At 37.2% G+C, this 25561-nt stretch overlaps 1 protein-coding gene across 4 annotated transcripts in view; it reads right to left on the minus strand.

Moving 5' to 3' along the window:
* Positions 1–2684: 2684 nt before the first annotated feature.
* Positions 2685–25561, minus strand: part of RPAP2 (RNA polymerase II associated protein 2) — a 46163-nt gene continuing 23286 nt past the window's right edge. Inside the window, exons 12-15 of one of the 4 annotated variants that reach the window (XR_006166508.1) lie at positions 9550–9699; positions 8963–8968; positions 8763–8810; positions 2685–7497 (exon numbers count right to left, since the gene is read on the minus strand). Coding sequence is in view for 2 of the 4 variants with exons in the window: in XM_042803503.1 (XP_042659437.1) it covers position 8968; positions 9550–9699 (151 nt within the window). In the remaining 2 variants the exon portion in view is untranslated. Of the gene's footprint in view, positions 7498–8722; positions 8969–9549; positions 9700–25561 lie in introns of those variants that run through there. The other 3 variants (XR_006166507.1, XM_042803503.1, XM_042803493.1) reach the window with 3 other exon arrangements.

A 25561-nucleotide genomic window follows, 5' to 3' on the forward strand; every position in this document is an offset into this window, starting at 1 on the left:
ATAATCCTCTTAAGAGTCCTCAAATGGTAAAGAGCTCATCTCAATATATTCATGTGCCATAAGACCACCATTAGCTCAGACCAAAAAAAATTAGTAACTAAAAAGAAGCATGATCCAGTGTAGTCAGCGATCAGTTTGATCCATCTTCAGTGGTGAAGCTGTAATCTGGGTTCAAGTTCTGAAACTGGACAATTTCTTACAACACTTAGTTACAAGCAGGAATGTATCTCTTCTTTCAGCAGTAAAATCCTCCGAGAGGTTGCATTATGAAAGATAACGGCTTTTGATATGTAACAGCCTATAGAAACACAGGGGCTATTATTTGAGGATTCTTCCATAGCAAGAAATTCTGAACAATGCTGTTACTGCTCCTCATCACATTACTTTTAAAAAGAAATACTGTACTTCTAAGGAAAAATACATTGGAGTGTTCACATAGACTACCCTACAACAAACCATTAGGGAAGACAAGTGAAAAATGTAAATTTTTGCAAACAAAAAATTAATGCTGTGAAGAGTGTTAAAATGGCTGCTTAACAGTTGATCATAATGAAATTTAACCCATCTTAAAATGAAAAGTGACTTTAAACTTGATTTTTTTTTTTTTCCTGTGTGTTTAGAAATGTTGAAGTGAAACACACTGACAATTTGGATACTTTTTCACGTTGAGAAATTAATCAAAACCAACCTTTTCCTGCAGAGGTTTCATTTTCAACCAAGTAGGCCTCTTCTGATTAAAGAAGTTGCATAAAAATTCTTAATTATCTCTGCACAGCAGCACTGCTGTAGCTGTGGGGTGATTCGTATCAGTTTTAGAGACAAGTTTCATAATAATCTATAGATGCTGTTGTAAGAATCATTGTATGAGTATCTTTGTCCGTCCAGCAGCAGCCGTGTGGCCCCTGGGCAGTGTCCTCCCAGCTGCAGAGAGGCTGCCTGGGCAAATGGGCACCAAACCAGCGACGCGCGGGAGCCTGTTTCAGGGGACGAGGGGAGAGATGGCCAGTGAAACCATCCTGTGCTGAAAAAAAGAGCCTCGCAGCAGGTTCCCTGCAGCAGCTCGGTGCGTGGACGGGAGGGTGGGAGGCACGAGGTGGCCCTCGCCGGGCAGTGCCGTCCCTTCCTCGTCCCTGTGCGAGGCGCAGGGGGCCAGCGAGGGGTGGGAAGCTCAGGGGCCTCCTGCTGTGGAAAGTGACGGCTGGGTGGGATCTTTACAGGGGCGGACAGGGAGCAGGTAGGAGGATGAGACCTGGCTGTTGGAATTAGTGAAGAGGTAAAGTGGAAAGGAATGGCCAGGCACCGGACTGGGAGGAACAGCAAAGATTTGGAAGAAGAGGGAAGAGTCAAGAATAGAGATATGAAACAGGGTGGGGTGTCTGCAGCGCTGATAGCTGCGATACCCAGTTGTGAATTTTCAGTAAAAGGCTTTTGGTAGCATTAGGTATAGAAAAAACTTGGAGTATTATCTGTGAGATACTGAATTCAGTATTTTTAAAAGCCTTTGGCTCTTGGAAATTGTACTTCATTAGCTTGCAGGCTGTAAGAGCTGATACTCTTGGGCTAACCTGCAGGGAACTTCCTTTCCCCATTTGTAAAGGAAATAAGGATGTGAAGATATGTATCTATGCTGTTGTGCTTCCCCTCCACCCCCCAACACACATGCTTCTTAGTACTGGTGACTTTTATCAGCTTTGCTTCAGGCATCATCTCTCTTGTATTCAAGGCTATCAGGCAGAGATGAACTAGGAAAAAAGAAATCTAGCTTTTGACTCAAGCCCTTAAAAAATATAGATGGTGTAACCCAGAATCCAGCATTACTCTTACACAGATCTTCACAGAAGATCAGCAGTCAAGTACCAAAACTGGAAATCAGTGTTTTACCTTTGAATTAGCAGATTAAAAAAAGGATGTTTCTTTCAGTGAAACCTGCTGCACAACAGCATTATCTTACAGTTGCATATCGACAGAGAGCCTTCAAGGCAGCTAAATACATGTTTCTAGCAATGCTTTTAAACTTTTTTTTAATGCTATGAGAAATTTTGAACTGTAGAGATAAGGTGACAGCATGCTACAAAGTGTGAAGTATACTTGACAGTTTGTGTAAGAAACGAGCTAGCTGGTCTTACATAATTTTTCAGCATGAAAATGACCCCTTCTGCAAGTCATTCTTTGCAGGACAGTATCACAAGGCCTTTTATGTAACTGACAACATTAGTACCAAGACAAATTGTAAATGTTCAGGACCTTAGAACTAGAGCATCGTGGACTAAACCTGGTCCCACATGAGTCCCTGCAATGGGAAGAGGGATGGCTTGCAGACAGGCACTGAAAGAGCCCCGAGTCCTGCTACAGCCTGTCACGAAGCCCTGGACAAATCACCTTGCTCCCCTGTGATCAAACAGGAACAGCAAACTGGTAGCTGTGGGCCTGCTTGCTCATGACGGGAGCTTTGCTGTCCAGCTCCGGTACGCTCTCAGCCAGCAGCACCCAGGGGCTCTGATGCAGAGGCTCAGTGGTGCACACAAACCACACGTTCCCAGCGAAGAGGCCTCGCTTACCCTAGTGTGTAAGTCAACTAGCACAGGAACACCCGTGCTGCTTTTTGGCAAACAAGGAGACTCATCCTGGTCCCATAGCGAGGCTCCAGTTTAGCTCAAAGAGAGATAAGACTCAACAAGAAAATATAAAGCAGTGTTCAAATTAATCTCTTCTTTCCGAGAGCAGCCCCTGCTGATACAGTAAGTGAGCATGAAAACTAGAAACATCAAATGGCATTTGCATTCTTAAGAAACAATGCCTGCGCAGAGTTGAAAACATTTCAGATTCATTCTTTGGAAAGAATTTGTGTGATTTCTTCTGTTTTTCTTCAAGCGTGATTCTGTTTTTCTTCAGCACTGCTTGCTGCTTGGGGTGTGTGGTTTGACACTCAGCTTGTCAGTTTAGTATTTTGAGATTGTGAGTTTTTTGAAGAGGGCACATCTGTGGTTACAGAAGGAAAAACAAGAAGCATCAGATGTTCAGTGTACAAAAAAGCAGAGCTTGGGAGGATCTTAGAAATGAATAGTTAGCAGAGATGACAAATATTTGACCCAGAGCTCTTGAGGGCTAATATGGTACCTGTAAAATCATTTATTTTCCAAGTTCTTAAATGCCTTCCGGAGAAATAATAAGGAAGAAATACTTTAACTACATTTCTAGTTGTGAAATTTTATAATGAACCAAGGATCTTATGCAGCAAAAATACCTACTTTGCTTTTTACTTTTTTAATTTTTTTTTAAATGTAGTGACAGTCCACAGTTCAGAAAAAACAAATGTATTCAAAGAAGCTTTTAAGTGGAGGGCTTCTCTTAAAAAAATGAAAGATTGTGATTCCTAAACAAGGTATATAATTACCAAGTCAAGTGTTTGCTCTCCTTTGCATTAACAGGAGCTTTGTCATCAGAGCTTTAAGTAATAAAACTACTGTCCTTTTGAGAACAGAAGCGAGTGTCGGGACTGCAGCTTCATCCCTGGCATTACTCCTTTAGACTACTCAGATAATGCAGCAGGAGCCTAGCAATAGTTAAGGCTGATGTACATTTAACTAGTCTTTGTGCAAGAACGAACATCAGACTGCAGAGGATTAGGCAGTGTTTCTGTGTGACAGTGAACTGGATGTAAAACTTGCTCAAAAATCAACAGCCAATGGGGTTTACAAGTGTCTGCTCTTGTTAAAATGCAGTGATGATTCCAGCTTAACCAACTGCACTGTTGTCAAAGACCTTAGTATCTTCAGACTTAACTTTTAATCTTTCTCTCCTGTACTGGTATGAATTCACCCTCTCTTTTCTGCCTATGCAGGTAAACATGCTATACCAATACAACTCTGCTTGTGCCATCTCAGTGAAGTATTTTTAATGTATCACATAGCTGTTCCTGCTTCAAGACTGTGTCTTCAATTTGAAACACCCAGGTTTTTTTTTGCACAAGAAGTGCAGGTATTCTGATGTTACTTTCAAACACAGAATTCTTAAGTGATGTTTTAACATGTCAACTGCCAAAGTAACATACCTATACTCTGAACTGCAGCCAGCCTTGCTGAATCAGTACTAGCCCCAGATTTGTAGACATTTATTCTATTTGTTAAATTAACAAATCTGAAATGTCTGCAAAAGGCTTTCTCCTGACTGTGGATAGCGCCTGCAATACTGAGATGTTTACGGAAAATCCTGCTCAGTGGCAAATCCTGATTAGGAAACGTTATCATTTTTTTGCATAGTAGGTGAGATAGACATGCCTAACATATGGTTGCTATAAAATACCTTAGATGAGTCAGATCTTAGCTGGCAGCTGTAAGCAGGGTTGTTCTGGCTTCTTAGATAATACTACCAATTATGATCTTTTTTGTTACCTAACTACTGTACTGTTAAATTATATTAACCTGATTTGTAGACACTCCCATTTGAGTAGAACAAAAAGGCAAGATTTATGATGTAAATCGTGATCTAAGTGTTTGCAGCTTATTAAAGCTGTATCCAAAGTCCTTCAAACTCTGTAGTGATGACTAATTCTAACCAAAGTGCAGGGCTCTCCAGGAAGCTGCTGCTGTCCCACAATGTGTTCAATTCAGTTACATACCCCATGAAATTTAAGAGGCTAAAAAGTGCCAGAAATAGCACTGATTTGATGTGGCTTGCAATGATGCAGGATGTTCCAGTCATTAGCCCCACTGGCTTTGTTCTCTGATCTTTGCATGCAGCTCCTGCAGGTAATAACAGCCTGCAGCAACGCACTGAAGACTTTGCCTTTAAAGTATAGGCTCCCGAAGCATTCTAGAGACTGACTTCTAAGGGGGAGGTTTTCACAGTGGCAAGATGCAACTGCCTGATGATCACCAATGTGTCAGCTCTAGTCTGGTCTTGGAGAAGGGACTCATTAGGGAGCCGTTGTCTTGGGGTACCTGCAGGATAGCACAGTAAAATCAACAAACAGGTGGACATCTGAAATGTTGCAGGGGTCACCCTTACTGCATTATTCTGATTGATAAGCCTTCCTAAGTCTAAGACTTATATCTGCAGTCAGCTATGGTGGCAAAGTCACTGGGCAGATAAACATGGCCTGCAGATCTAAGAAACACTGGTCTGAAAGCTGGTGGGCTTTGTTTCTGGCCTTTCCAGCCCTGCCACAACAGTTAATGCTGCCCCAGACTTGATGCTGTACTGAGGATACTATTTTGAGGAGGATGCCCAAAAGGTATTTCACAATATCGCCCATATTCCAGGACAAGAATAGTTTCGGAAGGCTTGTGCTTGTTTTTCATTTTTCTTCTTGCTAGTTATTACTCTTTTTGGCTATTCTTGTCTATTTTTCAGAACTCCAGGTTGCCTTGCTCCTTGCTCTGCATCTGCAAGCAACCAAGGGGGAATGATTAACATTTATCACGCATGTCCAGATCAGCCGTTGAAGGTGATGTATGTTTTCACTTGCTTTTCGAAAGCAGAGTGCTCAAATGAGAGCTACTTGAAGACACGGGTTGCCAGCTCTCTCCCCCCACCTCGCCAAATCCTGTTCAGCACCACAAATGCCACAGTTCACGTTCTACAGCACCTTTCAGGCAGCTCGTCTCCCAAAGCATTGTCTGCAGTCTGTGCAGAGAAGTGGTTCTAAGATGAAGAGTCACAAAAAGAAAGCTCACAAGAGGAAAAGTCTCTAGCAATATTACTTTCTGTCTTTGATCATGGAAGGCACACCCACTTCCTTTGGCTCTAATCAGAGGAGGACTGGCTGTCAGGTGGTAGAGATACACAGTTGAGAGTCTTTATAGGTGCCTAGCCCTGCCTTGTATACCATCTGCTGCTTATGGAAACTTAAGACTTGCCAAAGAGAGGCTGATTCTGTGTTTTCAATATTTAATGCTCATTGGAAATGACAGTTCATTACCTGCTACCCCAGTGAGAACAAGCTAAACCCCACCCACACTACTGAGTGTTCATAAGCAACCGCAGAAATAAACAGTAAGTATGGAAAGCTTGGAGGTAGAACTAGTGTAACCTCCTGGATGTCCTTGCAACACACAGGCATTATTTTTCTTCCTGAGTACTGCCACTCATATTAATTCTTTTGGTTTTAACTCTTACAGGTTAAGAAAAAATCTGTGTGAAGTAGCAGCCATCAAAATAACTGAACAATAGGATCAGATTGCTTAGAAACTTCCCACTTTGCAGAGGCAGGTCCCCAATCAGTTTTGTGCCACAATTTACTACTAAATAAATTACTCCAGGGAAAGCCAATCTACTATGGTCAAAGTTCTCAGCTGACTTTTCAGCTTTCTTTCTGCCAACAGGGAATAGGGTCAGAGGCATTAATACCACCCATTTCATACACTTGCACTGAGGTATGATTTGGAGAACCTTAATTTAAGAGTACTGGTTCTCTCTGAAGTAAATGGAGATAGGCAGGTAGCTATGGTTAGATGCCTAAATTTAGAACGTGTGAATACTGCTTTCCCCTTCTCTCTTCCTTTTTCTTCTCTCTGATGCGTTAGTCCTTTTCTCTCCAGCAGTTAAAGGTCAACTGAGACTTAACGTCCTGCTGAGCTGCTCAGCCCCTCTTGCATTTTGCAGAGTCCAGATTCTCTCAAACTGGTGGGAGAAAGGGACATATAGGTTCAACACCAAGATTCCCAGGACTGTTACTTCCCCACCAAGACCTACTCACTGGGACTGAAGAGTGAAAATACAGGTGAATCTTCCATCTGTTATGTGGGCACAGCCTCTGAAGTCACAGATGCACCTCATCTATCTCAGTTATTTTTGGTGCCTTGTACAACCAATTAAGGCTGATAGTATGAAAATCCTTTTGAGATGAGTCTACAGCCCTTCTTGTACTCAAAAGTGTAATGGGTATACTTTCTGCATTTATTTACACGTGCTTTACTCACAACTACAGGAGATGAAATCATTAAAGGTAAGCGAAGAATATCCCTTCAGGTCATTTCCAGTATATTATAGAAGTCTTTCTTCTGGACTGGTGAATGTAATGGAAGGAAAAAGGTTATTCTGTTCTCTTAGGGTAAGAAAAAGAATGAGTGAGCTTACTACACAGTAGTCAAGGAGAAGATGCAAAAATCCTGGAAGCTTACTTTTTTTTAGCTGCTAAGGCAGACAGTAAAAGCAGCTACAGTGAACCCTGATAAAGAGGTCTTGAGGCCTGTGACCTATTCACTCTTGTTACAAGATCATAGGTTTCCTACACAGTGAGTGCTGAAGACCAAGCCTAAAAATAACTAACAAAAAAAATCACACCACTAAACTGACAGGAAGTGTAAAAACTTTCCAAATAAGTGCCATTGAACCTGATGGAGCAGTCATATTCCCAGTATGATGTACATTTGTAATGCCTTCCAGGTGTACTCTGTATAGCAGCATTGTCATGGGGTAGTTGTAATCTTTATACCCCAAGGGAAACATGAATGGAACAGAACAATAGCTTGCTCAGAATCTACAGTGAAGTACTACCTAAAAAAAAAAAAAAAAAGTATATATTTAAATTCCAAAATCAGAAGCAGACAGAAATAAATTCAAGGTTTATGTTTTGCTCAGAGTTTCATACCTATTTCTCAGTCTTCTATAAGCTTATCTTTTGGTGAGGTCTTGTCCCTTCTTTGCACATGTATCAAGTAAAAAGTTTTCCACCATGGTACAAAACCAGTGTACCTTCTATCCAGATTACATCATGCATTCTTACGAATCTGACATGAGACGCCCTGATCATGATGGGTATTTTTTTCCTATTGCATACTTAGAAAAATGCATAGCTTTAACTCTGCATTAAAGGTCTTCCTCATTGTAAATTGTTGCTTTTACAAGTTATACTAAATATAACTCCCCATTAGGAAGGTAAGTTAGGAAAAGTCAAGCATCACCTAATTAAACTACCGCAGAATGAAGCTTCCAGGGAAAAGCTGCACAGGCTCCTGTGTGTCAGGGCAATCAATGTATTTATCCTGATTATCATGAAGGAACTACACAGCAATAAAATAATTAAGTGCAGAGTTCCCCTTTGGTATCCGATTACAGAAACAAAACAAAGGAATAAACTCTGTTTTTAAAATGGAGTTGCTATGTAGCCAGCCCTGGTAAGTCTTGCTTCAGCCTTAACTAGTGCTGATATTTGCTGCAGAATAAGCACTATCAGTTACATCTTTCTTCTCAAGTCTCTCAAAGGCCAGTGTCCTATGAACTGAGAACTGTGCAACAAACCATATTATGGAATCATTAAGAATTACTACTGGATTAGTTTTAAATCACATTTCAGAATCAGCTAGTGACAGAAGCAAGTCTAAACAACACAAGTCCCTTAAATGAAATGACTACTGAAAGCCAAAAATTAAGTTTTCAGTTATTAAAATATAAAGTCCAACTTAGTTACAATTAGAAGCTGTTTAAAAATAACTTTTACACAAGTTCAAAGACCACCCCTTGTTTTAGAAGTAGCAAGACACACAAGCTACAGATCAGTCATCTTTGTGTACTGTCAGCATCATTCTTAAAGATTACTGTTCCATGCATTGGGTCAACTGGAAACATGTCAGCAGCAGTGTTCTTAATGCTCCAGGCTAACAGGCTTTCCCTCCTGCCCCCTCTCTTTCAAATTCCTGTAGACAAATCTTGGCTGAAAATTTCCAAAGCAAGAAAAAACCAAACCAATCCAAATTCCTTTCTACTGCTTTTAAATAGACAGTTTTCAGATGATCCATATTTTAATGAGTCTTCATGCATACCTTGGGCAACTGCTGTTATAGTCAGATTCTCCACAAGACTTCAAAATTCTTATTCACAGGAAGGAAATGAAAAAGCAAAAGCGCAAGAGTACAATTAATACTAAATTCCATTTTTCATTTAAAAATGTTCTAACAATTGAAGGCGTTCTTTTGTTCTCTGTGACACTATTTCAGATATTAGGAGACGTTAAGATGATCACCTTTTTCTGTGGGGGAAAAAAAGAGTGAGATCAGTAATGTTAATACACTAATTACTTAAATAGCATAATGCTATATTCATTGAATCAGCTGAATGTAATCAGCATAAATAAGGTATTTGCTCTTAAACTTTTCAGCCTACCCAGAATGTATAATGTAATTTCAGTATTATGGCAAGAAATATGTGGCTTTTAGCTCCATTTTGTATCACAAAGAGTGAACATAAAAATTTCATTTTAATAATAAATAAGCCCCACTGACAGCCACTGTAGTCACACACAAAATTTTTTTTATAGATTGTAGTAGAACTTGAGTAAAATTTCCTCCCAAAATTGCACTACACCAACTATATATTCTCAAAAGATTAAAGTGATAAGTAAGCAGCTGGCATTTACCGTAAGTGACAAAATGATGACACTCATTTCCATACCATATATATATTTCTTTACTTTAAAATGTACTTTACGTATTTTCTACTCTGGTTGATACGATCTGTAGTTACCGTGCATACTTATAAAATGCTGAAAATTAGAACAGTTGTTAACTGCCTTAGTTTTATGACATGCAAAACACCTTAAAATTGACTGACCATTCAAGTAGGCAGTCCTTTCTAAATATTCTTGTTAAACTTTCCAGATCTTCATTTTTGAAATGCAGTTCTTCCAGCAACGTAGTCAGGAACTGTGTGTACCTTGGGCTTGTCTGAGTATTCTTGAAAAGTGGAGTAATTTGTGACAATCTGGCAAAAAAAACCCCAAAATTATTTGATACAGAAAAGCAACTTTTCAGTGTCAGATATAAAAAAAGCAATGTTTGAGAGTTCAAATGACTGTATTGAAGAAAGGCACTTTATAACATCACACTTGATTCATTATAGTACATAAGATTGTATGTATTATTTGCAATATGACCTGTACCGGAAGATGAATTTTTGTTACAATGTAGTGAAACTAAAAAAAGTCTAATTAGAAGAAAAAGGGCTAATAGTTTGTATGCCAAACAAAATTCAGAACAAAGTGCAAAATGTTATATATACACATAAAAAAAGAAATATATCAGTCATTATTTTCTTCTTTACCAGGAGCTCCTAAACATTAATATGGTGAAAGTTGTATAATTCTTTGTATGAGTAAAATATAAACGAGCTATAAAATTCTATCTTAAGTAACCAAGAAGAATTACGAATTATTAACAGGGCTCCTTGACAGAAGTTGTGCTTAACTGGTTGAGTCACACACTGTCAAATTTCATAAAGACATTCAAGAGGGTCACTCACTTGGATGATTCTCCCCCATTCTGTATGCCAAAATAGCAAACACATTTTGCTTTAAGCCAAGATTTCTCCAAACACATAGAAGGCTCTCATAGAGGCATTTTGGATTATTATTATTACTTACTTGACACACATGGGCACGAGACGTGAGTTAAATTCTCAAACTGAGGAGCAACTGGAGTGTGTAATCAGAGCAATCTGATTTCTTAGTTTTGACAGTCTGTACCTTAAAGCAGTTTAAATTATACTGCTCACACACTGAACTGTTTAAAAAATATGTTTTAAGATAGCTGGACAAAACAGAACAAAGCTAATTTAATCTTGAGAAGTTTTTATACTAAACTTCAGCTTTAAAGCTGATACTATAGCAAACCTTTGTTATAGTGAAACTATCTTCTGTTTTGGTAACAAAATTATGTGCTTAAAGTCTCAAAGTACATGCAGTCTTAAAGTGCTTCAGAAAAGTAAGAGAATCAAAAGGAAGGGTGAGAGGGAAGAAATTATATTTCTGAATTCAGATCATGAAGTTTAGCTTTAAAATTCAAAAAATACTTAGCCTTTCAAAATTTGCTATTTAGTAACAACATTTTACAGAAAATCTTCCATTTGGGCCTAATTTTCTGAACTGCTGAGTAAGATGGAGTTCATCCAGTTTCCGCTGATTTAAAAATTACAATGAATGGAAGCTGAAAGTAGCTGCCAACTAGGAGAATAAAGTATATACATGAGAACAGACGATGGAAATAAATAGGACATTAGTACACAACCCCAAAGAGAATGTTATTCATCATCTGAAATCATGGAAACTGCAAGGCACACATTATTGTATAGTGCATTTAGTTCCAGAATCAACAAGAACAGCGATAGAAGGTATAATCTTAAAAAGATCCAAACCCAACATGCATTCCTTAGTTTGGAAGGAGCGATCCCCATGCAGAAATTCTACATATATAGTATCTCTATGGAGATAAGGTGAAATGTTGCGCTGTCAGTTTTCATGCGTGCTTCAATTTTATCCAAATCTATTTTTATCCTGAAGTCATTCCTTTTTCTCATAATTCTATTGCAAAAGTAGTAATAGCTGGATAGGATACTTGGGACCCCTTAACAAGAGCTCATATCCCAGCAATAGTTACTTTGTCTTGAATACTGTATTTAGATAAATAGTGCCATTGACACCATATGGGAAAAAGTTATTTTAGAATACGTTTGTGAAATGATGTACTCTTAATAAGAAACTCAAGGTAGTCTACAGCTTCCTAAAACCCAGCTCAGAAAGCCTTTAAGTAACAGCAACTGAGATCAATATTGCTGCAGTCACTGGTATTACGACCATCTCCACTTCAAGAAAGCTGCATATAAAAGATTCTTTTAAATTAAGCATAAATAGTGACAGAACACAAACAAAGGATCCTACAAGACACAGTAAATAGAGTCCCTTAATATAAAAATAAATTTACAAAAAATTTTTATTAATAAATAGACATTTTTTAATGAGTTATATTGTTTTCCATTTCTTTTTGGATTCAATTTCAGTATGTACATTTAGCTAAATGTTTCAACTATCAAACACTGACACTTGGTGAAAAAGACTTCAAGAGATGCTCAAGGATGTGGTGTGGAAACAAACACACTTACGCACAAACTCTGCTCTATAAACCCTCCCACAAAGGAGTAGTAGTTACAGTTGGATTTGTGATTTTTGGACTGATGCCACTAGGTTTTGTAATGTACTGCATGACAGACAGGACTGAGTTGTTTCTTTCCTGGTGAGAAGTATAGCAGTTACTATTTAAACTGGTAAAACAGAGTGCCTCTGACCAGGGTTGACAATCTGGAGGTTGATTTTTGCATCATCATGCTTTATCAGCAGGGGAGCGGAGGAAGTGCTGATAGAGGATCAGAGAGACCATTTCAGAGTGTTCGTCTGAAAACAAGGATAGTGGGAGAAAGACCTGGAGATGCATTATTACTAATCTTCAATTTGCCCTTCTCAGGATTAAGTAGGTTATATATGAAAAGAGACTGGTGGTATTAACAGTCATGACTTCCTGAGTGCTGGTGCCAGGCGGCTGTAATATTGCAAACCACTCTCTTGGTAGTACTGTACGTTTACATGCATTTTTAGCTGAATTTTCTTCCTCCTGCCTTAGGCTGAAGGGCATGTTAATAAGGGTATTATTTTTCAAAAAAAGCAGAAAACTTGTGCGGTTTTAAGTTATATTCTAAAACTAATATCTTTATATCATGAAGCCTATGTGCTAAGCAGTTTTTTTTTTTTTTTGGAACTGCAGGGTGTGATATTTCATAGTTTCATGAATTACAAACATGTCCTAGCTATCAGACCCTGTTTAAGACACTCCGTTTAACGAGTAGCTATTCTAGCCCCCACTAAGAAAGAAAAAGGTGTCGCTATTGTCAGAGAAACTGCCAGGTATTAAATATGGAGAAACAAAGCTTAAAAAACCCAACCTTTTAGCTGTGGATTATTTTTTTTTCCCTACCTGACCTTTGTTTAAACAATTAAGTAAGCTAGTGATTATCTGACAAGCAGGAGACTAAATCAAAAAATAACTTCAGAGAGGCATATGTAAGTTTCTAGCAATTAGTCAAAAATTGTGTCTAGATGGGACATGTTAAACTTTAACTGTACATATATTCATAATCTTGGGAAACTGTGTCCTTTTGGCATTTAAATGATGCTTTAACTAGTCATCTGAAAAGCAGTTATCACTGAGTACTTTTTTACTTTTAATTGGCTGTTGGAACAGAAACAAGCTTTTCTCTACAAAAGAAGCAAGCATGAGTCGCTGGTTTGCACTGAGTGGTAAGTTCCACACTCTACGTAACACTGGTCCAATGTGTATTCAAGGTACTGCACAACAGAGCATTAAGGGCTGTGCTCTCATCTATGCATGAAATGCTAACTGAATGAAACCATTATTGTATGCAAATAAGCCAGAACAGTATTTAAAATCACTATCTTCAAGTCACTGAAAGCTGCAACAACCCTATTTCTGAAGAAACTATCATGACTAATTCAATTTAATGATATACAGCATTTCAGTTCAAGGATCATGGAATTGCCTTGAAACTCTGCAGCATCTTCATAAGATGCAGAATATAAACAGGAAATAGGATACTTTCGACCACAATAATAACAGCTGGCTACTGCAACAATGACAAGAAAAATATAAATTCTGCTTTTCTGTTACTTCTTTCACATGCTGCAACATTTATGTGGAACAAACTTTTATGAATAAAGTAAAATAAAAAATAAGAAAAGCTAAAGTATTAAGTGATTTTAAAACAGTCACCTACAGAAGCACACAAACCTAAAAGTTACTGTCCAAAGTTATACACCCATGCTTCAAAGGCTTGCCTTCAGCACACCCATTAAAAGGAAACGTTCATGCTCAGTTCATGGAAAAGTAGTATAATATATATCAGACTTCATGAAACAGTGTCGTTTCCTGCACACCCACTTACACCATATGGTAAACACGTCTTTGTAAAGTTTAAAAAGTGTTAAAAATGTCAAACTATATCTGATTGATAAAATTCATATTTGCTGGCTATTCCACATATGTTACATGTTCAAGAAAAAAAAAAAAAGTGAAATTCATGTGAAGACCAAGCTATTATTATGAAGCTATTAAATGACATCTGGCTATCGCAAAATGTTTACACAGTTTCAGTGCTTCAGCTTGAGACCCAAGCTTTCTATGAATTAGTCGCCTTACAGAAACATCTGACAGTATATTTAGGAGTTTAATCTAAAATAAAATATTTTTAGAAGTCAGTCACATTATATGGAGTAAATTTCATTAATTGATACAGTAGTGTGTGCAATTCATTCTTAGATCTATTTTTAGATCTTAACCAAGACAGCTGAATACATTCAGAAAAGATGATGGAGTAATATTTATATGTAGTTAAAAGCACTAATTAGCACTTCCTATCAGAAAGTGTGGATAACCTTTCTAAAAAAAGCCCTAATTGTACAGTACCATCCTCCCCTCAGATACTGGACCTCAGGAAAACCTCTCTGGACTTTTTATTTAAGATGAATTCTGTGATCCCCTTTGAAAAAAGTTAAGTTTTCAAAGCCACCACTGTGGTATCAGCCAGTTAAAGCTCTCTGAAATAGACACCTGAAAACAGGGGTAAGAACACAACCACCTAGGAGCTGGGTTCCTTTCCACTCCCCAAAATTGGTCACTTAAAATTGTACAGGAAGTGTTGAGAATTTGAGTGCACATATTTACCCAATATCATGCAAAGCCCTTGTATACTCATGAAGAAAAGCCATATGCTCATTCTCAAAAGAATAATAATAAGCTCCTCCTAGAAAAAGATAAGTATTGTCAGACTTCCTAATTTTTTCTAATGGCAGAAGCTTAAAAAAATGAAAGCCACTGATTGTGGCAGAAGCCATGGACCTGAACACAATTATTTCAGTCCCTTACCTTTTTCAGCATGCTTGGAACTTGAACAAGAGAATTATAAAGCAGAATGATGGAACAGGCAAGCACCACCTCTCCTTCCATGGAAAGCTTTGGAAAATAGGATATAAGCATTTTTGCCAGTTACAGGCATTTGAGCCTTGTAAGACTCAACATAATCATCACAATATAAAAGTTTATTTCTTTTTAATTCTCTCAGTGTCTTTCTACCTTTTGTTTTAGGCACTTAGAACTTAATTTTTTAAAAGCATCACAACCAGGATGGCTGATAACTGTTCTTCTATCAGAATGATGGAGTTGCATTAATGATCACAAAAGTTTCTTGAACAGTCATTTCAGAACATGGAAATGAACCAAGAGCTGGCAGCAACTTCAGGCAGCAATTTTTTTTTTTTCTTTTCCTTCCCCAACAAAAACACAGACACAGACTACTGCAAACGTGCTACAGGCAGGGTGCCAAGAAGCCTCTGATTGAGGTGCCATCAATGGACTCTTGCTAAGGGTCCCGATCTGCAAGAAAGGCCAATGCATTTTTTGCTGTCTTTGGGAAGTCACAGATTGGACTATGGCTATGACCAATCTAGTCCTCTCATCCCACAAGCATTTTAGCTGAATGTCTGGTAACACACACTATGTACACTTAACAAAGAGTAAAAGTGCTTGTAAACCTCTAACATCAGTTCAGGTGATTTGACACAGCTATTAACAGTTCCGAGAGATCAATCAGCCTTCCAGCATCGTGCTATTAGCACTATCCTAAATCATACTTTCTTTGTAGTCACGTCACATTGTTAACAAGGACTGATTTAGAAGAAACAATGTTATAAAAAAAAAAAAAAGAAGGGAAGAAACGTAACCATGCAGGGGAGACTCTGGACTGCCATTGATCATTATCTGTTAACTGCTACACTACATCATTAAAGAGAACGCAATCTGAATAGAAAACCCCTTTATACTAAAAGTCTTCTAGGGTATTGTCAATATTCAGATACAACTGAAAAATATTTTAATAGAAACTCTACACTGAATTGTATTGCTGGGATTTGGCAAGGACTGGTTGGTGATCCAGTGCTCTTTGTGTGTGTGTGATCAAATGGCTCTGAAAGCAGAGCAGTTTATCGAAATTTACTTCAAAAGCAGGGAATACCACCATTGTGTGGGTCACAGATAATGGAAATTAATTTGGAAGCCTGTCAAACTTCTATTCAAAACTCACACTTGCAAGATTATTACGAATCAGTTCTGGATTTGGAAAAATGAAGTCATGAATGTTGGACAGCCCATCTTTATGCATAAATAATTGGTACTGAGAAGAATTAAGTTACCGGGCCATAAAACCACAAGAGTTCCAGCTTTCCCCCACTCCACATATTTTTTTGTAAACATTTGGGACAGTATTACCTAAATATCAACTGCTTTTGAGATTTTCAAGGAGTATTAACATACTCCTTCCCAGCTCTGTACCTACCATTTTGAGTTGAAATCATGAGGGGAATTATCTCTGATTGCTTTTACAAGCTGTAAAGGACTGGAAGAGCACTGCATGGATCACAAGCTGTATGCAGCAATGTCAGCTGGCAAGTGGTAGGAGAGGGATTGTTTTTCAAACTGACACTGTGGAAGACTGGTGAAAAGGCGCTCCACTGAGCAGCCCAGATCCAGCCCCTCTGCACTGGAGAGCTGGATGGCCAAGCTGAGCGTATTGTACCACTTCTTGGACCAAAGGTGGGTATAGGACAGTACCAAAGAGGATTCCATTACTTAAACAGGAGCCCCTAAAGTTGTTTCAGTAATACAAGGTACTTTAATGTCATCAACAGCCCAAGATTCCTTCAGCAGCTGTCTACAGTACATTTTCTACTCCTTTCATTGCAAGTAGAAGAGGCAGCACAAAACCTCATCCACAGATTTAAATAAACTTTTGAGCAGATTTGTAAAAACTAAATATCAGTATGATACTGCAAGTCATTCTCAGTAATAGTTCATATCATTTAGTGTTAAAAATCCTCTAGAAATACACAGAGCTATGTTAAATGAATAAATGGGGACAACCATGCTGTTATAATGTGTTCTACTGCATCAATGCACAAGGACTAGGGTGTTTTCCTTTTGTGGTGATGTGTTTTTTTTTTTTTTTAAATTTCAAATATATTTGCACTACGCATGTTACAGATTTGATGGGCTTAGCAATACAATAAAAATATTATTAATCAGAAATGCCATTATTTTTATACAAGAGTTTTATAGAACACAGTCTTAGACTCCATTTTAATTATGTTCCTACAAAGGAAGCCTCCAACACAGCTGATTAAAACAAAAGTAATTGTTTTGTAAGACAAATGGCTAGACTGAGTCAAAACAACGTGTTACAGATCAGCATTGAAACAGATGTGCATTGCAGCCTGTAGACCATCTGCCTGTTCCTATAACTGGAGTGTCACCAGCGTATCAATCACTTAATAATAGTGCTTCAGTAGATGGGGTGAACTGAAACACTTGCCACATTTATCCATTTCATGAACCCCTACTGAAAGGCACTCAGGCATTTTGACAGAAGTCAATGCATCACTATAACTCTGAATATTCTTCACAACCTATTGACCACTTGCTTAATCTGAGGTAGAGTCCCTTACCAGTATATCACTGGTTACAGTACACTTGTCTAGGGACAGCAATTTTGTTAGTCAAGTATCTTAAATCACAGCAGGGTTTTCCACATACCTTAAAGCATAATTCATCCATTAGGCAAAAGTTAATATCAGAGAAAAAGCTGATCTGGAGCACGTGAGTGTAGTTGTAAGTTAAAGATGCAACACCAGGCAGCTAAAAAAATTATAACCTTTGGTATAATTAGGTGGTTACACAACCATATTCAGAAATTATAAAACATTACAGCTTCCATTTATGTAATTTAGCTGTTATGCTCACAGTTTTGGTTAAAAAACCCCATTTGTTTCTTATAACTTTGAGCATGATTTAAAAACCTCAACATTAAAAAGAAATCTTAAAAGCAAAAGACTGTCTCTAGGGTGAACATTTTCCATTAGTACACATTAATATTTGACAGACAATCTTGAACTGGAAGGATCTAACTTACAAACAAGATGCAGAAGTATTTAAATATATCCCTGGAATTGTATGCTTTCAAATTAAACAATACTAGTGGCAAAAAAAAAAAAAAAAGTAATTATAATCAGTGTCATTTGCCAACTCTGAAATGAAAGCAAACTCTAATTTGGGGCCCTTTGTTAGCATATCCTATTGGTCAAAAAGGGCAGTCAGTATTCAGGGGCAGTTTTCTTTACTCTTCCCAAATTTATTCCTATATTCTATTTTCTCAATGAAAGATAAAACACCCTACAGCCCACAGTATTGAATGATAACAACTGACAGAAATAAACAGACAATTTTCTTACTGAGGAAAAAAAGCTACTTCTGGTCTAGTTTTAAATACAGCCTGAAGATCCTATTTTCATCATAAAGACAAGAAATTTGTAGCTAAATTGCAACTTACATTTTTTTTTATTATTTAACTTCCTTTCATTGTTGTGTACTGACTTGTCCACAGAATCCAGAACAGACACTTTAATCCTGTGACGGCAACAGAAACTAAATTATTAATAATTAAAAATTTTTGTCTACTACATTTAAATCAATGCTATAAGCAGTGATTCAAAATCAACAACTGGATTTCCTATATAATCCAAGTATATGGCAAAACTTAAGGTTCATTAAAAAGTTAACTTTGCTAATTGTTTCCATTACTGTCATTTTTTTCCCATACAGCTTCTAAAGTCTGTTCAAGAAAAATGTTTTCTTTGATACATGCTTATGTATATACTTACACGAAATATATATTTTTCTTCTTTTAAAGTTCACCTTACACACACACTTTTCATATTGTTTATGTCCAGAAATAAGTCAACTTCCATTCTCTCTTAATGGGGCCAAATTTTCACCTGTGGTGCATCCAGATGGATACCACTAACGGTGAAAGGAAAGCATACCTACAAGGGTTTATCTTGATAAGCACTTGATAAAAGTGCTTACTAACAACTGAGAGACAATGGATCTGCTTTCTTGCTTTATTTCTTTTCCCCCTCAATCCGTTATTTGTACCCAAACAGGCAACTGGCAATTCAGAACCCAACCTGAAGCTGTACCAGCCCAAACACCGCTGCTTTCTCAGCCAGGGCCAGGGAGCTGGGTCAGGCCCCTGGGACCCAGCTGCGCAGCAGTTCCCTTGTGTCATGTCATATGCTCTCCTTGCACGGGCTCTGCAGGCCAACTGAATGTTTGCAAAATACTTTGCTGGTTCTACTTTAACATACCTTATAAGAGTTCTTTTTTTTTTTTTTTTTTTTTTTTTTTTTTTTTTCTTCTGTTAAGCTACATAAGGAAATTTTTTGAGAGGCACTCCAATGTTTTAACTGAACTATGCAGGGGAGATGTGTTGAGGCAACAGGCTTTTAGCTACCTTATCAGGTACAGAAACTGTTTATTTAAAATAAATTTAATAAAATGCAAATGAGTCTTTGTATTTTTTTTACCAAACAGACCATTTGCATGAATAGCAGGATGTATTGTTTATATCACTTTTTTCCTCTCTCCTGAAAGTCAAGGATCCCCCCATCAGCTGCCAGCTGTTATTTATAACAGCCAGCTGTATAACTTCAAAGATCCTACAGTGAAAAGATTTTATAATATTGCACTGATACAACAAGATACAGAAAAGGAAAAAACTCAAGTAAATACAGACTGTCCTCAGTATTAACTTCTGTAAGATTGATGAGATTTGACTTTTAATGAAGGACAAGTAAAACACTTTCTTATATATATAAAAAAAATTCTATTTACATAATTAGGTTAGTAATTAATTTTACAAGGAAAGTAAAAGTCTAATGCAACAGAACACCCAAAATAAGTCAGAAATACATAATGCGTTCAAACAAACTATGGTGAGACATTCATTGAATGGTGTAACAATTTGGTATAGCCATTTAGTGGTATCTGTGTCAGTTCTGTACATTATATACTTGAAGACAACATGCCTTAGAATGTACACTGTATATACAAATAACAGAAAAAATGAAATTAAAAATGGCTCAAAAATTAAATATCTGAAACGCACAGTCCATGTAATGCATACTATTTTACCTCAACATGATTAATTATATAATTCTCAGGAAGTAACTCAAAAATGGCATTTCTCACGATTCCCATACTTCAGTTCCCTGTAAGCAACCAGTAGCACATAAATGTGATAGCAACAACTTCTGTTTGGCTGAGAGAAAATTTCTCAAGTCTATTGCTTTGTACAATTATTTTGACCTTTGCAACGCAAGCATCAGCACTGTTTCTTCTCACACAGTATCACTCCTATACTGTTCCTTCTGAGCAAGTTTCCTAATCTTATATATGCACACACAAAATAAAGTCAGTTCCCCTGGCAATCGTCCAAGAAAGGAACTGTGCATTTCAGGACATTCAGCAGGTGGAAAATGACGTCACATTCTCCACAAGCATTTGCTAGCATTATGTTGAGCCTGTAATACGAAGCAGTTGGCTTCACTGAGTGCTCAGGGATCACTGTTTTTAACCCAGGCTTAGCCTGTCTAATGAAAAAGAAGGACACTCGGGAAATACTTTGATGTTACAAGGACAGTGACAAAAATTCAGGCACCTGTGACTGCTTTAAAGCTATAGTAATAATATGTAATGGTTCTATTTGCTTCCTGTTATAGTGATACTTTACGAACTCTATTTCCAAAACATATTTATTTTAAAATGACTACCAAGACTACCATCAACATGAATATCATATTGGTCTGGCAGAAAACATTTACTTGGGCAATCATATGCAAAACAGAATTTCCAGATATCTTTAAGAGTGGATTAGAAAAACCTCTAGCCAGACAAGAAGACTAAGGAAGCACCAAAACCAGCTCAATGACTTCTACAGTTTCTTACCCAGAATACTTTCATACAAAGTTTAGCTGGATCAGAGACTGTGTTTCACCATTTTGTATTAATAGTTATGACTGTAGGATAATTTTTTAAAAAACAAATGGAGTATGGCACCCACCTCTACATTACCATATTCCAAATTCCTACTACAATATTAGTTCACAGACATGAAGCATCAGAACTTCTATAATACCGTGTGTCATTTAAAGCACTTGCATTCATACATGGATTTGTTCCTAAAGGTTTCAATTTAGCTTACTTATCTCCATAAAGCCAAAGCAAAAAAAAGTTCACAATATAAACCCAGAAGAAATCACTATCAGCTGTTTCTCTCTAACAAATCCAAGTTTCTTAGGTACACATTTCAAGGACAGGCCTTGTTTGAAAAGCTCCATGTATTTGAAGTCTGTTTCCTGCTAACCAGCTGACAGATCAAAGGTACTTCTCAGTCCTATCATTTGTTCCCATTTTTCCCTCTTTTTCAACTTAGTCAAAATTGTAAATTTAATAAATTTATTTTTAAAATGACCCTTTCATCCTTTTCAGTCTTCTATTGCTTACTTTTTATGTTCCACAAAATTTTCCTGTGACACCTCTCAAATACTGGAATCTATGCCACTGAAGTCTTTGGGTTACTTAGCTACATGAAATTAAGCACAGGTGTAAGTCTCTGTAAGACTGAAAAATGCTAAGATAAAAGGTTCATGCTCTCAAAAGCTTACAAGTACTTTGTAAAATATACACTGTTGTATAAATTATGGTGCACATACAGTGGGACAATTTCATGTCTAACAGATGTCTATGTATACAAACAATTCAACATTGTTTCCTATACATCTATTTTCGCAATTGCTGAACTTTCTTACTGCCACATACTGGTAATCTATTCCCATTAATTCATTATCTCAGTGACATGTAAAAAAAAAAATCAATAAAGATTAAATAAATATACTGTCTTACAGTTAAAACAGCTACAATGCAATATGCTTAGGTAAATCATTTGTCAATACTTGACTTTATAAAATGTACTCACCTGTACTCAGTTACTATGGGAACAATGATCATAAAATTGATCATAGTTTAGTTTCTCAACTTTTTAACATTGTAACTTGATTATCTGACTTTCAGCCCAATATACAGATCAAACACCTGGAATAATGCAGCTGAGTAAAGAGACATGCTGGGAATAGACTTGATTCCACTGTGTCCAAATTTTTTTTCTTCAGAGGTTAAACGTTAAGGACCGCAGTATTTTTCTACTTGCCTTTCCCAGTTTTGAAAACAAATGCCAGTACAGTTCCAAAATGAGATTCTAAAAATCCCCCAAAGTTAAGGATTCTTAAGCACCTTTTCCCAGTCATGATAGCTCACAGTAGGTTTAAAAAAAACAACCAACCAAACAAACCCCAAACTTTTTTCTGGTTAATTGTTTTATTTCCAGATCTATTACTGACTTGATGATCTCCAGTAAATCACTTTTCTACTCTTAATCTCAATTTTACCGTCTCTATGACAGAACACTATTAACACTAATTTGTGATAGGACACTGACCTAAGCATACACCTAAAAAAAGCAGAATATGTGATGAGGTTTGAAAATAATAGGAAGGGCCACATGAATCTCAACTATTCTTTATCTTTTTAAAAGACTGATACCTCATCTCAGAAATACAGAGTTTTATGATGAAGGAGTTAGGTCTATTCAGTGTCTTAAAATGTTCTGATGGATAGAGAGGGCTGAAGAGATAGAGCGATATATTTCTGTGGAACAAAGGGTATAAGCATGGTATACATCAAAATGAAATGAAACATACTGAGATCCCAAGCCTCTAAACAATGAAACGTTTGTACGTTTTTTGCACAGATGCTGGTTTTGCACTTAACAGTATGTAATCATACATGCACACTTTGCAGTTTCTGGACTAAGCTCCCATATACTAGTTAGCTACGTTTCCTACCAGCCAATTAAAAAAAAAAAAAAAAAAGCTAATAAAATGCATGTCTCTATTTCCCCCTAACTGACATTGATCTCTGATGCATGGGTCTTTAAGTAGGTCTGTGGACTACTGTTCTGATCCAAGCAAATTATAACTTAGCTTAATTATTCAACTAATTTTGTTTTCTATGACATAATTCATTATAATGCAAGATTTTAAAGATCTTTATGGCTTTTAATCACTTTCAGGATCCCTCTTCCTTAAAAACCATTATACACTTGATAGCAAAAATATTGTCTGCCATGTTAGGTCTGACACTTTCAACAGCAATATGTCAAAGGAAACTAGAATGTCTGGCATGAAGTATTGTTTTTCTAGACAGACTGTCTTACTGTCTAGCATTACAAGTTTTATATTCCATAATCTGCATCAAGCACCACAAGGAGAGGAATGATTAGATCTTCAGAAGAAGATCTTTTTCACAGCTTTTCTACAATCAAAGTTTTTCTGTTACAGTGGTTCCAGAAGAGTTAAGAAATACAATAGGTCTACTTTGAGAACAATTTATTTCAGCACTAAAGAAGAATAGGACACACCACTTAGCCTAGCAGAGGTATCATTATGACTCTCTCCATAGAACCAAGCAAGTAAATCCAAAACCCATGCTAAAAATTCTGCTGGTACAAAATACCTGGGGCTCACATGCTAGGAAGCTGTAGTAACATTTCCAATGATATGTTCCTCTACATTTTTTTTTGGTTCAGAAACAAGCCAAATCAATACCGATTTTCATTTTATGATGAAGCTTCCTGCAAGTCAAGAACACCACCTATGTGTCAAGTCCCCATTAATTTAGGCTGTTCATGAGAAAGTTTACAAAGATAGTTAAAACTCTGGAAATAAAAGATGCAATTGTGTGACAAAGTCATGCTTTTCTTTTAACAGATGGGTAATGTTTCATGATAAAAAAATGTTTGCATTGAATGTATTAAGATTAATTATTAATAAGGAAGCAAGTATATTTTCATAGGATTACAGCTTCAGGATTCAGTTGCAAAATTAACAGTTCAGTTTGCTCAGTGGATGAAGTTAAAATACATTTAGTTTAAAACTTAGTTTAGGGCAGCTGTTAACAGGGTTGATTACTCCTGTCCTTGCAGCATTAGTTCAGAACTGCCTACATTACTATATAACTGTACAACTTATTCTGTGCTATGACATGACTTTCAATAAACAAAGCTGTATGCAGCAAGTATTGAAGGAGGAAAACTATGACATTGAAATAGAAATCTTCTAAATATACACCTTTTCAAGAAACACAGATTTAAAACATTTCTCTAATAGGGCTGGTTAGTTTTTCCATCTGCTTGATCAGCACATAGCTGTGGCAGAGTTCAATAGGACATGAACTCCACTGACCGAGTTAGCTCCCCAAGGAGTCAACATGATAAAGCAGACTTCTGAAATCTAGCATGCTATCTTTCAGAAGTCTGAAACAGAAGCTGCAACAAAAAATGTCTTTACTCACACAAAAGGCAAAAATGAAGTGGCAGAGGAAAGTACTTTCCCTACTACCATATTCTTAATGCACAAGTACATTTGCAATATAAAGCTCCCAAGGGTGACTGAAGCAGAAGACCCAAAATTATGTTCAATATAGAAGTATTTCTAGATTCTAACAAAAAGATTAGTTAGAACACCACCACCATGAAGGACAACTTATAACTGGTGATGCACTTTGCACACCAGCTTTGCACAATTGGGCATGACTTCAGTCTGAATGCCCACACATACAGCTGCTGGGAACATGCAGATTTCTATTGCTTGGAGGGATCTCCAAGACACTTGGCAGAAAGCCATGACCCTGCTTTTGCCTTGCACTAGGCAGCAAAACTGGCAGGTATAGAGAAGGCAGCTTTCCGAGCCAACCCCCTAACCCCATGCAACAGAAGTCTGGGAGACAGCGTGTGCTAAGGCTCTGCTCCTGCTGACGAGGTCAAGGACCAGAACTGTAAAGGGGAACTCATTATCCTGGATTCACCTCAGAGGGTTTGTGCTGGGCACACATGAAAGTTAGGCAGCACATCCCAATCTCCCATTCAGAAGGCTATACATGAGAAATACCAGAATGGGAAAAGCCTGCAGCTGTGTGTGCTGCTGGGAAATCCACAGCGTCGCTTTCCTGCGTACCAGCACTACAGCAACACAGTGGTGTTTTTTTGTATAACGAGAAACACCTTTGTAACTGCTAAAGTTTCTTCTCCTGTTTTCTCCCTTAATTAAGTATCTTCCTCATTCATAATTAATTTTCAAGTTGGTGATGATTAATGTCCCAATTAACACCACTGCAAATCCAGTTCTACACATGTTTCCTAAGTAATACTGGAACAGGCTAGGAGGAAGTAAAGTAATACTGATCTCTTCCACAGTATGCCAAATAAGCAGATTTGAGTTTGTTTAGAAAGTGCTGATAAGTAAGAACTGTTTAACAGAAAACCTATTTGAGTTCACACTCGCCAAATGACAACCTAAAATTCTTAAGAGAGAAAAAGGGAAGGATATACTTTTTAATTTTTAACGTGTTAAGAAAAACTTGCTTTTTCTCTATTTCACATAATAATACAACTTTACAGAAAAGAGACTGAGAGTAGAGATGACCACATTCAAATGTGTTTATGAAAAGAAACACTTTCTGGATTTTTGGTCATGCAAATTCTGTTCCACAATGGGAAATAATTCCATTTCTAGCTTAACGATAAATGATTTTTCTCAGCTGAAACCTGGACCCAAACTTCTGTCATCAGACTTGCTAAATAAAAGATCATCCAGCTGACTTGTATGTGGTTTCTGTAGGGAAAAGTCGCTCTGCAAGTCTGTGTTTGTAAATTAGATTTGTACATTTCAAGCATTCTGACATTTTCAGACAAGAACACAATAGTGATATCACAAACATCTGAA

Source organism: Tyto alba, unplaced genomic scaffold, assembly GCF_018691265.1.
Source record: "Tyto alba isolate M040663 unplaced genomic scaffold, T.alba_DEE_v4.0 Super-Scaffold_1000006, whole genome shotgun sequence".
NCBI lineage: Eukaryota > Metazoa > Chordata > Aves > Strigiformes > Tytonidae > Tyto > Tyto alba.